Here is a 17,464-nt window from a genome sequence, read left to right on the forward strand (position 1 = left end):
ATCACTCTCTCTGGGAAGAACTTCCTCCTAACATCCAGCCTATACTTCCCCTGGCACAACTTGAGACTGTGTCCCCTTGTTCTGTTGCTGGTTGCTTCGGAGAAGAGACCAACCCTCACCTGGCTACAGCCTCCGTTCAGGTAGTTGTAGACAGCAATGAGGTCACCCCTGAGTCTCCCCTTCTCTAGGCTAAACAACCCCAGCTCCCTCAGCCTCTCCTCATAGGGTTTGTGTTCCAGGCCCCTCACCAGCTTTGTCGCCCTTCTCTGGACACATTCCAGCACCTCAACATCTCTCTTGAATTGAGGAGCTCAGAACTGGACACAGTACTCAAGGTGTGGTCTGACCAGTGCTGAGTACAGGGGAAGAATAACCTCCCTTGACCTACTGGCCACACTGTTCCTGATGCAGGCCAGGATGCCATTGGCTCTCTTGGCCACCTGGCCACACTGCTGGCTCATCTTCAGCCTACTATCTATCAGTACCCCCAGCCCCTTTCTTCCTGGCTGCTTTCCAGCCACTCTGTCCCACAGCTCCAAAAAATTCATCCAGCAGATGGGCCACCTACATTATGTATCTGAGGTCCATCCAGTAGGCAGAGATGCAGATCAACATTGCTACAGTATAGGTCAGATGAGGACCAATAGCTCTGGGCTGAGGTGAAACATGCCTATAGGTAACAGGTGGCTGAAGGCCCCAGGTGATGCTCCTTAGGGACTTAAGACCTATTAATTCCCTCAAGCTCCTAATGATTTTGTGGCTTTTGTGAGCATGACCTGCCCTTTCTAAACCCATGCTGGCTGGGCCTGATCCCTTGGCCATCCTGTAGGTGCTTTATGATGGCACTCAAGATGACCTGTTCCATCACCTTGCCTGGCACTGAGGTCAGGCTGACAGGTCTGTAATTTCCTGATTCCTCCTGCTGGCCATTCTTGTGGGTGGGCACCATATTGGCAGCTTCCAGTCTTTGGTGACCTCTCCAGTGAGCCAGGACTGTTGATAGATGGAGAGTGGCTTGGCCAGCTCATCTGCCAGCTCTCTCAGCACCCTAGGATGGATCCCGTGGCACAGGCGTGAAGCATACTTTGCTCTGCAGAGTTCTTTGAAGAATATTTACAGAAAAGCCAGAATCTCTACTAAGTCTCCCAACAGAAATTCGGGAGACAGAAACAGAAAGATACTGAAGGCTTATGTAACACTTTAAAATGCATCTACAGATCTGTTTCTGCAGAAGGAGTAATCTATCTTATAAGCATGTACAAACAACAAAGCTGACTAGATAGGCGAGACATCAGAGTGAATTTGCTCTTGTTGATCACAGTCTCTAAAGTCTGCACCATGCACAGCAGAAGAATTAAGCAGGGACACTTGTTACTGACTTTGCTGGAGCATCATATTTACAAATGAATGAACAAGCCAGTATAGCCCTTAACTGCTGTTTATTAAACAAAAGCATCACTGGGTAATTCACAGGTACCATATTCACCAAATAAGTTAGGAACAACACAAAATAGCTGCAAGAGAGTTCCACTGGTAAATTACCTTTAGTTTTACAAAAAATAGCTGCCTTGAAAAGAAAACAAATTAGCAGTCCCTTTTTTTTTTTTTTTTTTTTTCTTTCATTTTGGGGAATAAAAAAAGTCCTCAGCAACAGGGATACATTGTATTTTTTTCATTAGCACTCATCACAAGCTACAAGAAGTGTACCCACAAACACCAAAACCAATCACAGGTAGTAAATTCAATCTATTTTACACATTGCTATGAAAAGTTGCCAGCTGCTGCTTGGCTTTCAAGGGCCTAGATGGCAGTGTAGTTCTTAGTGTAATTAGTCAATTTGATCTTCTCTGGGAAGATAATATTAACTGAGAGGTTTTCCCCATTGTTAGACTTCAGAAAGAAGTTCTTTTTCTTGCGCAGGAGATGGCTGTATTTGGCATTGGCAAGCCACATTTCACACTTTGGAAAAAACACAATCCCAGTTGTACCCAAGACAACAAGGCATGTAAGCAAACCCAGCACGACAAAACAAACCACCTGACTTCTGCTCAGCCAGGGATCTGCGTTTTGGATTGTTTCTTTCATTGTTATTTTCAGGATTTCTTGTTGTTGATGCACTGATCTATGATGAGCTTTTAAGGGTGGCTTGTAATTCTGCATATGCTTTGTCTCCATATTCACTCCAGAAAAACTTGTGTTTTTGCTGGGATATTTGCAAGTCAGGCCAATGAATTCTGGTTTACAGATGCATTCAAATCCTCCTTGGGGGTGTTCGCTGCATGTCCCTCCGTTCTCACATGGGTCGCTTGCACAGAACATGATACGGTTGCTGCAGGTCTTTCCTGTGTAGCCATGGCGACAAGAACAGCTGAAACCAACATCAACATTGGTACATGTTCCTCCATTTTCACATGGATTTGGTTCACAGTCATCTCTATCTATTTCGCAGAAGTTGCCAGCAAAACCAGAAGGGCACAGACAGGAAGCATGGGGTGCAAAACCACGGTCGTCAGTGCATGTCCCTCCATTCTGACAGGGAGAGCTTGAATGGGTAACAAATACAGAGAGAAAATTGAATTCAGGTCCAAAGAAAGAATCATAGAATCATAGAATCAACCAGGTTGGAAGAGACCTCCAACATCATCCAGTCCAACCTAGCACCCAGCCCTAGCCAGTCAACTAGACCATGGCACTAAGTGCCTCATCCAGGCTTTGCTTCAACACCTCCAGGGACGGTGATTCCACCCCCTCCCTGGGCAGCCCATTCCAATGCCAATCACTCTCTCTGGCAAGAACTTCCTCCTAACATCCAGCCTATACTTCCCCTGGCACAACTTGAGACGGTGTCCCCTTGTTCTATTGCTGGTTACCTGGGAGACGAGACCAACCCCCACCTGGCTAAAACCTCCTTTCAGGTAGTTGTAGACAGCAGTGAGGTCCCCCCTGAGCCTGCTCTTCTCCAGGCTAAACAACCCCAGCTCCCTCAGCCTCTCCTCATAGGGTTTGTGTTCCAGGCCTTTCACCAGCTTTGTCGCCCTTCTCTGGACACATTCCAGCACCTCAACATCTCTCTTGAATTGAGGGGCCCAGAACCGGACACAGTACTCAAGGTGTGGCCTGACCAGTGCTGAGTACAGGGGAAGAATAACCTCCCTTGTCCTACTGGCCACACTGTTCCTGATGCAGGCCAGGATGCCATTGGCTCTCCTGGCCACCTGGGCACACTGCTGGCTCATCAGGAAAGCTATCAGGAAAGAATTCACATAATGAAAGAAGCTGGATTTCTTCAGAAGAGAATTCTAAATGAAATCCACTGAAGTCAATTAAGTTGGATCAAGAATGAATTTGTCCAACAGCTTTGTCAACACAAATTATAATACCTTCTGCCGACCCTCAGGCAGGATTAGTACACCAGTATATAAATTCAACCTGAAGAACTCTGAAGGGATTTAAATTTCAAATATTTATTCAAATGAAGCTGCTCAGTGTTTTCATATGCTTAGAGCTATTTAGATGAGCAACTATTCAGACAAGACTGAACAAGGACACCAGCAGCATGGCTTTCTTTTCCACCTGATTAATCATAAAATAATCTATGTATTACACTTGCAAACAAAACATTCTGCCATAGCAGCTAGCTGTAAAGCTGATTGGTTTTGTTCTGCCTTTCCAGTGCTTCATGAACACACAAAAAAATTAGAAGCAAACAGATACTTTCCTGCAAATTGCTGTTCTGACAAAAAAAAAATCATAAATAGCATTACATTTAAAAATACAAATGGGGTAATTTCAGCTTTGATAAAGGCAGCTGTAATATGAGGGCAGGACCAGAGGAAACCAGAGCTTTCTGCAAACCCCTGTAGAACTTAATTAATAGCCTGGTACCATGTTTAAAGGGATGACAATTCACTGAGACACCTTTTTTTTTTCACCTTTGTAATATAACTGTGCCTTATTGATTATTAGGTGAAAAGACAGGGCCATGCATTGGCAGACAGGCACAAATGTGCCAATCCAGTGCAATGTGAGGCCGTTCTTTAGCTAGCCCTGTTGGCAGGAAAGGGATTCTAGGCCACAAGGCTAAAAAATACAGCTCAAAAATCCACTTTTCATGGCAGCTCATCACATATGAACAAAGCTTTTAAAATTTAGCTTCTAAAAATGAGTAACACCTGGCAAAGTTTACACCAACCTCTCTGGCAGTAGTTTTCCTAGTACTTACAGATCTTATAAGTACTTATAAATACACAAGATAAAACTAATACACAGCTGAAAAGTCCAAGCTGTTATTTGTGACTTTTCCAGGAGAAAGTGCTTGGGTAACAAACATTACAGCTTCATGAATGCTGACATTCCACACAGGCAGTGGTCAGCAGCAATTGGCTGTAAGGGATTTCCATGGTGGGATGCAGATATTTAAGACAGAATAGAGTGCACTGTCAGCAAGCTTGCTGACAACACAAAACTGGGAGGAGTGGTTGACACACCTGAAAGCTGTGCTGCCATTCAGTGAGACCTGGACAGGCTGGAATGTTTGGCAGGGAGAAATTCATTGAAATGCAAGTCTTGCATCTGGGAAAGAACAACGCCAGGTACCAGTATAGGTTGGGGGCTGACATGTTGGAGAGCAGCTATGGGAAAAATAACCCTGGAGTCCAGGTGGACAACAGGATGACCATGAGCCAGCAGTGTGCCCTTCTGGCCAAGAGGCATCCTGGGGTGTATTTGAAGGGGTGTGGCCAGTAGGTCCAGAAAGGTTCCCCTCCTGTTCTACTCTGCCCTGCTTAGGCTGCATCTCGAGTATGGTGTCCAGTTCTGGGACTCTCAGTTCAAGAAGTACAGGGAATTGCTTGAAAGAGTCTAGCACAGAGCCACAAAGATGATTGAGAGAGTGGAACATCTTGCTTTTCAGGAAAGGCTGAGGGTGCTGGGTCTTTTTTAGCTTGGAGTAGAGAATACTGAGTGGTGACTTCATGGAGAATACGGAGAGGTGACCTCATTAATGTTTATAAATACATGAAAGGTGAGCATCAGGAGGACAGAACCAGGCTCTTCTCAGTGATGTCCAATGACAGGACAAGGGGCAGCAGGTGCAAGCTGGAGCATGGGTAGTTCCATGTAAATGTAAGGAAAAACATTGCTGTGAGAGTGACAGAACACTGGAAGAGGCTTCTCAAAGAGGTTGTGGAGTCTCCTTCACTGGAGAAATTCCAGACTTTGACATAGCAGTTCTGGTGACAGCTTGAGATGATCATTGGAACAAGGATTTTTCTACAGTCAGGGCTGCCTGTCTTGGAGACTCTAGCACCTTTTTTTTTTTTTTTTCTTGCTTGTTTCCACCAGGTGTTATGGAAAATTTGATAAGCTGGTTTAGGTATCATGGAATCATAGAATGGTTTAGGTTGGAAGGGACCTCAAAGATCATCTAGTTCCAACCCCCCGCCATAGGCAGGGACAGATCCCACTAGCACAGGTCGCTCAAGGCCTCATCCAGCCCAGCCTGAACACCTCCAGGGAGAGAGCAGCCACAACCTCCCTGGGCAATGCATTCCAGTGTTTCACCCCCTTGACTGTAAAGAACTTCCTAACATCTAGTTTAAATCTTTCCTCTGCCAGTTTAAACCCATTACTCCATGTCCTGTCATATGGCACTGTGCAGAAGTTTGAACCTTCATGGGTGGGCTGAATTACATTATTTTCTAGGGAGATAAAGGACAATTGCTGGACAATGTAAGTATAAATTCTTTATTTTTCTGAACCTTTTGGAGTGTAAAAGACATTAACTACACACATCCACATCCAGCTGGTGGCCAGTCACTAGTGGTGTCCCTCAGGGGTCAGTGCTGGGCCCCATCCTCTTTAACATCTTCATAGATGATCTGGATGAGGGCATGGAGTCAGTCATCAGCAAGTTTGCAGATGACACTAAGCTGGGGGCAGATGTGGCTGGGTTGGAGGGCAGAAGGGCTCTGCAGCGGGACCTTGACCACCTGGACAGATGGGCAGAGTCCAGTGGGATGGGGTTCAATAGCTCCAAGTGCAGGGTGCTGCACTTTGGCTACAACAACCCCATGCAGAGATACAGGCTGGGGTAGGAGTGGCTGGAGAGCAGCCAGACAGAGAGGGATCTGGGGGTACTGATTGATACCCACCTGAACATGAGCCAGCAGTGTGCCCAGGTGGCCAAGAGAGCCAGTGGCATCCTGGCCTGCATCAGGAATGGTGTGGTCAGCAGGAGCAGGGAGGTCATTCTGCCCCAGTACTCTGCACTGGTTAGGCCACACCTTGAGTACTGTGTTCAGTTCTGGGCCCCCCAGTTTAGGAGGGACATTGAGATGCTTGAGCGTGTCCAGAGAAGGGCGACGAGGCTGGTGAGAGGCCTTGAGCACAGCCCTATGAGGAGAGGCTGAGGGAGCTGGGATTGTTTAGCCTGGAGAAGAGGAGGCTCAGGGGTGACCTTATTGCTGTCTACAACTACCTGAGGGGTGGTTGTGGCCAGAAGGAGGTTGCTCTCTTCTCTCAGGTGGCCAGCACCAGAACGAGAGGACACAGCCTCAGGCTGTGCCAGGGGAGATTTAGGCTTGAGGTGAGGAGAAAGTTCTTCACTGAGAGAGTCATTGGACACTGGAATGGGCTGCCTGGGGAGGTGGTGGAGTTGCCGTCCCTGGGGCTGTTCAAGGCAAGGTTGGATGTGGCACTTGGTGCCATGGTCTAGCCTTCAGCTCTGTGGTAAAGGGTTGGACTTGATGATCTGTGAGGTCTCTTCCAACCCTGATGATACTGTGACACTGTAACTAAAGAACAGTTAAGTGAAAATATGCCAAAATGTGAAAATGTATGCATTATTTATTACTGACACTGAGTTGCAGTTGTCTAAATTTAATATGCTTAATTAAATTAGTCTCTTTGAATATATTCTGTCTGAATTCGTGTTGCTTAATGCATAATCAGCAAGGTGTGGTACATAAAGAAATAGTTGTGGGGATGTGGATGTACCACTTCTTTGCTTCCATTTTACAATGTATCACCCACTGCTGTACTTCAGAGTAAAACTCCAAACCATCACATGGATGTCACTAGTGCAGATACATCTGCCTGATTCTGGAAACAGACTAGAACAATCACTTTGATTTGTGCATTGGCTTGGTTCCATCTGTGAACATTATCTAAAGAGCCAGTGGTAATGTTTAGTTATAGCAACATTGGCATAGATTGCCCAGGGAGGTTCTAGATGCTCCTTCCCTGGAGGTGTTCAAGGCCAGGTTGGATGAGGCCTTGAGTGACCTATTCTAGTGGGAGGTGTCCCTGCCTGTAGCAGGGGGTTGGAACTGGATGATCCTTGAGGTCTCTTCCAACATAAACCATTCTCTGACATTGGTAACATTAGCTCTGAGGTACAGAGGAACTGAGAGAAAGCAAGATGTGAATGAGGTGGTATCATAATGAGGTATCATAAAATAATCATATAATGAGGAGAGAATGCAAGGTACTCTGTTGGACTATAAGGTTTAGCAGACATCAAATGTTTTTACCGAGAAGAGTTGTCTTTTTGAACTAAAAACAGAATTGCAGAGCCTGCGTCTCCTTTTCCTGAGAAAGACACAGGTATTTGTTTCAAGTATGCTGTTACCTGAAGAGAAGTTGTGGATGACTTCCAGACTAGCTCATGAGCATTCAGTTCTAACACAGAGTACCATCACAAAAGCACAGTAATCTAAACCATGGGGATTTTAATGAAGTACATGGACCTGATCTGTATTATGTTTCATCTGGTTTTTGGGATGGTTAATGTGTGTCCTTGTTGAGTTACTGAAATATTTGCTTTACAGATGACAAGTAGAGAAAGCAAGCTATTCACATCCCCTTTGTTAGGCAAGTAGCTTGGATGTGATACAAGGCACTTGCAAGGCGTTTAAATTTCCTCACTGGCAATGAAGAGAAAGTCAAATCAGCGCAGTTATCTTAAGAGGCTAAAAGTAAAGCCAGACAGAACCGTGTGACTATGCAGCAATGAAAAGCAATAGCAAAGAAATTCCATTGACATAGAATTCCAAGAATGGCAATTCTGGCCAGATAGTGAGTGATATCAAGATTCCTTAAACAGGGGTGTACAAACCTTCAGGAATATTTAGCTGTAAAGCAGATGTGAATATTCGTAATTAGCTACTGTTGAGCACAAAATGAGTCCGAGAGTACCAATATGGAGCTGGAGAGAAGCAATGTAATCCAACATAAAATTGTACTTTTAAGGTGACAGTTTTACCAAGCTTGTGTCCACCAGTAGGGCGTGTATGCTTATGGGATCAGGTCCTTGATGAGCCAGGAGACAGGAGATACTTCAGGATTTCAATAAACCAAACCAGTCACATTTCCTTTAGCCTTGAAGTTACCCTTTTTTAAAGCAGTTCTACCAGTGGCACTACTTTTCTGTCTGTGCTTATTGCCTCTTGCCCTCTCACTGGGCCACTGCTATGCAAAATCTGTCTCTGTCTGATCTGTTTCTCCCCATCAGATTCCCCCAGAGCTTGCTCTTCTACAGGCTAAATAATCCAGCTTTTAGCTCTTCCATTATAGGTATTCCCATCCCTTAATCACCTACAAGAGAGATGTTGAGGTGGTGGAATGTGTCCAGAGAAGGGCAACAAAGCTGGTGAAAGGCCTGGAGCACAAACCCTATGAGGAGAGGCTGAAGGAGCTGGGGTTGTTTAGCCTGGAGAAGAGGAGGCTCAGGGGTAACCTCATTGCTGTCTGCAACTACCTGAAGGGACACTGTAGCCAGGTGGGGGTTGGTCTCTTCTGCCAGACAACCAGCAATAGAACAAGGGGACACAGTCTCAAGTTGTGCCGGGGGAAGGATAGGCTGGATGTTAGGAGGAAGTTCTTGCCAGAGAGAGTGATTGGCATTGGAATGGGCTGCCCAGGGAGGTGGTGGAGTCGCCGTCCCTGGAGGTGTTCAAGAAAAGCCTGGCTGAGGCACTTAGTGCCATGGTCTAGATGACTGGCTAGGATTGGGTGTTAGGTTGGACTGGATGATCTTGGAGGTCTCTTCCAACCTGGTTGATTCTATGATACTTGGCCCTTCACTGAGCTTACTCTAGTATCTCCATATCCTTTTGTATTGAGATCCCTGAGCTGGACCCATCATTCCAGATGTGTCTCAGCAGAACTGAACAGAGGTGAAAGATCACCTCCCTCAAACTGATGACAATGCTGTTCCTAATGTCCCACTTTCTTTGAGAACAGAAAGCAATGGACTACCATACTCTGTTCTGGTAGAAGTGAAATTATCTCCTTCAGTAAAGTATGGCCATACCATCATATGTCACTTAAGAAAAATGACAGGCTAGTGGACTAGATGATTTTACGAAGACAGCTTGTGCATTGGCTACTGTTCTCATTAGTGTGTGTGGTTTGTCTATGCAGTTATCTCTCAGTAGAGGTGAGAACATAGGAAAAGAGGTTACTTCAAGTTTGTTTACAAAAATCATGTGAAGGCATAAATTCACCACAACAAAATATGCAAATTATCACTTCTACTACTCAAATTATGCACAGACTTGTGCTGATATATGTAAATCTTTGCAGCATGAACAGTTCAGAATTGTAAAGTTTGATAACAATATCAGCAACTAGCACAGAGATACTTCTACTCAGCAAAGAATTCTGAGCAACAGTCAGTAAGAGTGAGGATTTTAACTTCACCTTAGAAATCAGTATTTACCCATTAATAATGCAGGGTCCTTTTCTGAGATGGCAGTTTTTTCCTGTAAATCCCTGGGCACACAGGCAGATATATCCTCCATCACCAGTTTCTATGCACGTTGAGTTACTGGTGCAGGGCTTTGCAGAACATGGGTGAATATCTGTTAAAAAAAAAACCACAACAGAGCTCAATTAATCTAATGAGTCAGTAAATAGTGTATAATATTTCAAGCAAAGTATAGCTTTAATGGTCTTTCATCCTGCATTTCATAAATCCTGATTTGTTCCTCTCTCCGTTAAAAAGGAGGTCAGATTGTTCCAATATTTCAAGCATTTTCAGCTTGTTTCTCTTTTCCTAGCTCCCACTTGTAAAACACATTTGAATTGTTCCAGTCTATGAATAAGTAACATTATCAATAAAGCATAAGTATGGGAGAAATAACTTGTACGTAGCCTAGTTATCCTTTCACAGCCTTGGCTTCTCCATGAGCAGAATTCTGACAAAGCAATCAAGCACTGGGAATTCTCCTTGCTCCCTGCCCAGAGCCTATCATCATGTGCTTATGAACAAACATTTCATAATAACCAAGATCAGAAAGTTACAAATCATGTCTTAAAATTTCATCTTTTATCTGGGTTGCATCCAACCCTTATGTAACTGTACCAGAAGAGAGAGCTGTATGAATTCTGAACCCAGTCACACATCTCATTGGCTTTACAGTTTTCCTGTTAAACCACTTCCCACTCAAATTATTACTGAAATTTTAAAATTATTAAACAATTGCATATTTTAACCAAGTAATGGAGCAGCTGCAGAGAACTGCCAACTGCAAGCTGTCTGCACAGCACATGCATACATACACTTTCTAAGGAGATGAAAAGGGATTTGAGGGCATTTTATATTTTACTTCCCAAAATATAACACAAAAGTTAGATGGCATCATGAGGGACTGCAAAACTTTTAAGCAGAGCAAAACATTTTAGCAGCCTTAGCTTTCAAATATCATCTTCCCTGGATAGAGGCTCTATTTTCTAATGTGTTAGCCTACCCTCATTGCAAGACAACCACTCTGCATGCACTTTTGAGTGCAAGCTCCAGTTTTCACAACGACCAAAATAACCTTGAACACTTTCTGAAGAAGTGCTGTTTACCATCTACTTTCACAGGACTTAGAGGCAGCTAATAAAACATGAAATCTGATGCAGGAGTAGGGAAACTCTCTTAAATGTATCTCTACACACATATGTGTGCACACACATATTACTTCCAGCCACTTGTATCAAGGATTTAATTCTAAACCTTAAAAGCTTGTAGGAACATATTCTTTTTCAATAGTCTCAAGAAGCCCACTTTCTTCTATTTATTTCTCTTATTAGGACAACTAAGTGATTTGCCTGCTTCAAGTGTTAGCAGTCTGCACAGGATGGTGTATTTACATGTGTATTATGAAAGGCTACAATCATACTGCCGATAAGTTAACTGGTAATATAATGCTGCAGTATATGAAGCAGCCACTGAGTGTTTTTAAAGGAAGGCACACTCAGTCTGTGTCACAGACTGTATATCTAGACCCTCTCTCATGCATGCCTAGCATAGGTGTTAGAGGCTCCACCTGTACTCTCTTTGGTGACATCTTTCCAACACATGCCCTTAGCAAAGCAATGACATTTAGCACAGTGTACTCCCAGTTTACACTACACATTGTTTTTTTTAGCAAAATCAGGGTGAGAAGATTCAAGTGGAAAGCTGGAGCCAAGCTATCAGGTACACCTAGAGACAACTGATTTAGCAAGGATTTTAGATAACATGGCTTTGTAGATCATGGATGGTATAGGGATCCATTCCTTCTCACTGACTGTAACGAGAACCTAGATGACTCTCTGAGATATTAAGACATCTGCAAAAGATGTCCAGAACAAGTCTCTGAGAGCTTATAGACATCTGCACCATTGCTACCACAGCTCTGGCAAACGTACCAGGACTACGTCCAAGCAACCTGATCCAGCTGGGATGTCTCTGCTTACTGAAGAGGGGCTAGACTAGATGACCTTTAGATGGTCCTTCCGACCAGTGTATTCTATGACACTATGACTCTTAAGCTTGTCTACGCTTATGTTTGCAGCTGGTATGGGGTGCAAAACTTGATGAGAAGCTACTTGAGTACCTTGCATCAAGCTCCATGTCACTGCAAGGATGTGAACACAGAAACATCCAGGTTGGAAAAGACTCTCAGGATCACCAAGTCCAACGTACAACCCTACTCTGCAAAATTCACCTTAAACCATATCCCAAAGCACCACATCTAAACAACCTTAAAACACACCTAGGGTTGGTGACTCAACCACCTCCCTGAGCAGCTGATTCCAGTGCCTGAGCTATATGAAATCTTCCAAATCTTTTAGTAATTTTGAAAATTTTGTTCAGCTCAAACTGTGTTATCCTTATTCTTTTGAGCACAGTGGAATACAAATGTGCTTTATAAACTCTTAACAACAAAATCCCAAAAGACATGAAAAGAAAATCAGGCTCTGAAGATCTGTCCTCTTCCAGCTGCAGCTACATGGGCTGACCGTGATCTTGGATGCTTATGCAATCTCAAGAGCCTCAGACCTTTTTTGTTCAGCACCGGCCTGTGTCAGTGTCATGGTAGGCCTGAATAGGCCAAAATGGGCCTGAACATGTCCTGGCTTGACCAGGCATGATTTTCTGCTCTCCCTCCTTCTGTTGTGGGGAGTAGCAACCACAGGAAAGAGGACAAAGAACATGGAGCCACTGAGTCTAAGGACTCTGGCTTGACTAGACTTGTTTTGCTCCCATTTACATCCTGTGGAAAACAAGGTACACACACTTGGCTTATGCCTGCCTCATGCAAGGACTATGTTTCCCTAAATTTGGATAAAGAAAGCCTATGGCCTCACCTACTATGGTCAAGCTTGGATAACTGCCATTCTGATTGGCTAATTTGTGTCCAAAGACCCAGTAGTCTTGGGCTGTATTGATAAAAAGAGATGAGCAGGTAACACAACGTGCTCTGCTGTTGTGTTTGTGCTTGCTTGCCTGCTGTTGCCTGCTACTATTTCTCTCTGCTTCTGGCAGTGTTATGCCTCACTGCCTTACTGCCTTCTACAGCATTATGCTTTGTTAAGCTGTAAGTTAGCTCTCCTGAACTGCCTGGAAACTGCCTGCCTCAAGTTTACCAGGAACAAGCTCCAAATACCTCCACGCAATCAACCTGCACAGCCAGCATGACATTGTGTTGGGACTGCACATCGCAAGACATCCTGCCTACACCTGGTAGTCTCCTGCCAAGACGGGAAGTGCTGGAGATAACACAGACCATCCAGAGAAATCAGAACCAGGTCAGAGATCATCTGCCTCCTTTTCCCCAGCACCCTGTGAAGCCTGGGAAGAATGAGAAGCCTCAGTGGCTAAGACGACACCAACAGAACCTTCTGCAAGTGTTTGGGTACTGTCAGAAGCTGTAGCTAGCCCCACGAGTTGGGAGATAACTTTCTGAATGAATACTTAAAGCCTCTTGTAATTCTCCAGTTGCCTTCTGCCACAAGCAGGAAGGAGCTTCCTGAGTCCATCTAGTGGGCAAGGGGTATATTAACCACGAGGAGTATATTAACTGCGAGAACCTTCTCTTCCAGTTCAACTGATGTTATATTATCGCCAGCTATCAGTTCTAGATCCTATGCTGTTGTTTTTATAATGTTTCCGTGACCATTGCAGAAGACCCTAATTATTATTTAAAAAATAGTGGCTGGGGTGGTGAGAGTTCTGAACATTGAAAATTAATAAACAACATTAATTTTTTAAAATCATATCTCACGTCAGTTAATTACCCCTCCGTTATAGTCAGCCACAATAAACCATCTCAGCAAAGGCCAATTCTTCAGCTTGAGTACGCTGAACTGGCTTTTTCTGACTGGCAAGAAGAGTGTGTACACAAAAGCCACAGTTTGGGGGGGATGTGGTAGTCTGGTCAGGCAGACCTTTTTCTCAGTGCTACCCCACTGAATCATCATAGGGTTGCTAACGGAACAAATGCACAATGTTTTCCCTTTCAAGAGGTGTTAAGAAAGCTGCACATACCCTGTAAATATTTTAAATAATCAGAAATATTCATGTCATATACAAGCTTACTTGTTTTGTTTTATTTACACAAAATGCTTGGGTGACAAGGGAGCAGTGATTTGCTGGCCTTGTTCATGATAATCAGTGTTTAAAATAGGATTATGAGTTTACTCTTTGCTTGCACATATGCCCAATTACAAACGAGATTGCATGCTCCTGCCTAAATTACTAGGAACGCTCCAGGTTTACATGCCACTGCTCAGCACCCCCTCATTATCTTGTGCTAACATTCAATTTTTTAAAATTAGTTCTTGAGAAAGACTTTTGCATGTCTCCAGCACCAGATGGGGCTGTTTCGCCTCATGTCCTCAAGGACAGGAGAAGATGTGCAAACCTATGTCACAGAGGCTGCCAACCCAGCCCTCCTCACAGATGCACTGCCAGGGCTTGGCACAGCTGCCGTGCAAACACCCAGGGAACGGAACACACTGATCACAAAGAGCACCCTGCCAACCAGGCTGACACCTAAAAGAGATAAAAGAGAAGACAGAAGCACAGTTTATTTTTAATAAACATAATTACAAAGACATTCTCCTTTTTGAGGCAAAGTAAGTAAACTTTTGGATAAAAAATAATGGGACTGTGCAGCACATTTGAACAAACAGATACCATCAATGCTTCTGAAAAACTAGAAGCAGTGAATGTGAAGAAAACTATAGCATGCAATGAGAAAATAAATACTCATCAGTGTAAAGAGGTTTTTTTACTGGGACAAGTAGACTAAAAAGGCACCTAGCTGTCTATGCTTTCTCGCTCCAGTAACTGTTCCAGATTTCCAGAGGGTCAATCCGTTCAGTTTGTGTTTTACTAGAGGTATAGATTATTTAAGATGTCCATTCTTGTGCTAATAGCCCTGTTTGGCAGCTCTTTTTACCTGCATTCATTGGGAAATGCACAAAATCCATTCTCGGGGTGGCAGCCAGTTTTACAGTTCACACCTGAAAAGAAAGATTTGTGATGTCAAACCAGGAAAATCAGCAGAGGAAAAAAAAAAAATCGTATCCTGTATACTGATATTATGGATGTTTTAAAAGAACTCGAGACTGCATAATTTGATATGTTTTCCTTCATGGCCATTTTACAACATAAAATTTTAGGTGGGCTTAATCTGGAGCACGCTGTGGTGTTCCTATAGGGTAAGTGAAACGACATAAAGAACTAACTGCAAAAGAATGGAAGGTGCACGTAGTATGACCATACAATACTTTGAAAGGGAGACTTCAGAAGAGCTGTCACTTCCAAGGGATTGCTTCAAAACTACCTGACGAACAAAAGTACCTTCAGTCAGACAATAAACCTATTTAAAATAAAGTGTTGAATCCATTCCAAGCCTCTGTCGGATTAAAGAAACAGCAAACAAACAAAACATTTAAAAATCACCCATTTTAATTCATGCACGAATAGTGTAAGCCAGGGAGAAGAGAGCTCAGAGAGGAGCGTTTGCATCAAGCAGTGCTCCTCAGAACCACCACCGTTAGCCACCGACATCGTAGGCAAGCGGCAGGAGAAAGGCGCCTAGGCAGAAGGAGAAGCGATGGGAAGGCTTTCTGAAGACCTCCGGGCACCATGAGCCGGAGGGAGCGCTGAGGGTTCTGCCCCCGGAGCCACGCAGGGGACCTGCCGCCGCCGCCGGCCACCCAGCCCTGCCAAACTCCGAAAACTTTTGCAACTCGTCTCCCCTCCCGCGGCAAGCGCCGGGGAGCCGCTGCCCGCTGCCCGCCGCCCTCCCGCCACCCTGCGCCAGCGCTGCGCGCCGCGGCCCTTACCTGGGGCTGCGGGGAGGACGAGGGGCAGGAGGCAGCAGCAGCAGCAGCAGCAGCCGAGGAGCCCGGCGGCGCCCAGCCCCATGGCCGGGGCCGCTCCGCGGAGCTCGACAGCAAGCGGAAAGGCAGCACCGCGCACCCCCCCGCAGCAGGAGAGAGGAGGGGCGGCGGGGAGGGAAAGGCTTCCCGCTCTTCCCGGCCCCCTTGCCCTGCACCCGCCGGTGCGGGACCTGCCCACGGGGCGAGTCAGCCACTGCCCAGCCTAGCCGCTGCTAGCCCGCGCCCTTACGCGAGGGCGGAGAAGGCAGCGGCGCACCTTGTGCACATCGCTTCGCGGGGCCGCGGGCAACGGGAGGAAGTCTGTAAGGGCGCAGGAGAAGGGAAGTCTTGTGGGGGTGTTAAGCACGCCCCTAACTGCGTTAAAACTTACTCCGGCTGTCCACAAAGAGCTAATGTGGGGGCTGACTTCAGAAATCTGAAGACTTCTTTCCGTAGCTATTCACAGCAGAGCTTCAGCTTCTTCAGAAAGGACACCAGCAAAGGCAAGGGAGGTTAAATATTTTGTTCATGAGACAGAAGAGTTAAAAAATCCCAAACACACGCACACCCCCCACCCCCCAAACCCCTGAAAGATACCTTCAGCAATCAAGGAACAGCTCAAAAAAAAAAAAAAAAATCCCCCACGCACTACTTCCACCATATGGTAATTCAAATTCTGCTTTTAATTCTATAACTGCCCTTCCCTAATTTCTATCTCTCCATTCTTCCTTTGAGCGGTCCCTTGTGGAAATAATCTGGCTGTTTAGTATTCTTTGCATTACTTCATGTTCTTTGTTTTCTTTTAAAGAAGATTCCCTGCGGGACCCGTTTGCTGCTTGCTGATGTACTTACTGCTTTCTTCCATCAGACCTCATCACTTTGCTTTTACGTGAAACGACTAGAGATCTCTGTGATATCCTGTGAAAAATACACAACCATCTACTTTTAATCTAATTCAAGATTCCCTGACTCAAAATGTACACACTGGGAAGCTCACATTCACTTCAGATAGCCCATTTACCGGTACTTAGGTTGAAAAGCAAGCAACGCTTTTAGTTTTGACCAAGGATGTGGGAAGTGAAGGACAGAAAAAAGAGCAGAGAATGAGGAGTGGGTTATAAGACAGCACTTTAGGAGTAAGGTGTCAGAGGTAAACACGGCTCTTCAAAAGTTTTGATACATAAGATAAGCTATGTCTGCCTGACACCATGCCTTTTCTGCCTGTTTTGCTTTCCTTTTACTAGTGAAAAGGTTGTTTGGCTGTCACAGGTCTCACTGTAGGTCACCAGATCAAGCATGAATGGCACTCTAGAGATGCAAAAACGTGGAGTGGTAATGACGACTGCTTAATCCTTTACTCTGCCCTTTTGTGAACCTGTGCTTTTCTATAGTAAATATCAGCAGCTCCTTATTAGTCTCTTCACTTTGCTTTTATTCTGACCTTCTCATGGGTTTGTTTACACTCAAGATGTCATAGGTCCAAGGCTGCTCATAGGTCCGAGGCTGCTCATAGGTCCAAGGCTTAGGTCAAAAGTTCTCTGCTTGATGTTATAAAAGCCTTATAGAATCATAGAATTCATAGAAACCACAGAATTGTTACGTTAGACTTTTTGCTTGCGTTTTTCTGATGAAGAGATAATCTAGGTAGTTAAAAAACTTACATACGTTCTTTGATTTCAATGATAGTCATATAGCAGCTTGGCCAAATGAAGGATTTAATCTTTCTGTCTTCTCTGATTAAATTTCTCATGTTCTTTTTTCCTTCAGACTTTAAGAGTAGAGAGTCTGTAGAATTCATAAGTTCTATCTGTACACTCAT

General features: G+C 44.6%; 1 protein-coding gene and 1 long non-coding RNA gene across 2 annotated transcripts in view; one reads left to right on the forward strand and one right to left on the reverse strand.

Annotated features, from left to right (window-relative positions):
- The window catches only part of LOC135190962 (uncharacterized), a 116,230-nt gene extending 102,703 nt beyond the window's left edge, over positions 1–13,527 (forward strand). The window contains exon 6 of the long non-coding RNA XR_010308700.1: positions 11,826–13,527. This is a non-coding gene — a long non-coding RNA (uncharacterized LOC135190962). The remainder of the gene's footprint in view (positions 1–11,825) is intronic.
- DLK1 (delta like non-canonical Notch ligand 1) lies at positions 1,423–15,965 on the reverse strand. The gene is made up of 5 exons (XM_064172723.1): positions 15,610–15,965; positions 14,718–14,781; positions 14,178–14,308; positions 9,722–9,863; positions 1,423–2,542 (listed from the first exon to the last, which is right to left on the reverse strand). The coding sequence occupies exons 1-5, from the start codon at positions 15,689–15,691 to the stop codon at positions 1,801–1,803; spliced, it is 1,161 nt and encodes a 386-aa protein (XP_064028793.1). The 5' UTR covers positions 15,692–15,965; the 3' UTR covers positions 1,423–1,800.
- Between the last annotated feature and the right edge of the window lie 1,499 nt (positions 15,966–17,464).

This window comes from Pogoniulus pusillus, chromosome 1, assembly GCF_015220805.1.
Source record: "Pogoniulus pusillus isolate bPogPus1 chromosome 1, bPogPus1.pri, whole genome shotgun sequence".
Lineage (NCBI taxonomy): Eukaryota > Metazoa > Chordata > Aves > Piciformes > Lybiidae > Pogoniulus > Pogoniulus pusillus.

Bases quoted from the DNA above. Each gene is read 5' to 3' on its own strand.
- DLK1 (XM_064172723.1), bottom strand. From the start codon at position 15,691: ATGGGGCTGGGCGCCGCCGGGCTCCTCGGCTGCTGCTGCTGCTGCTGC. The intron at 14,309-14,717 runs GTAAAAAGAGCT...TATCTCTTTTAG, and splicing joins GCATTTCCCAATGAATGCAG to GTGTCAGCCTGGTTGGCAGG. The intron at 2,543-9,721 runs GTAAATACTGAT...TACCCATTCAAG, and splicing joins GGACCCTGCATTATTAATGG to CTCTCCCTGTCAGAATGGAG.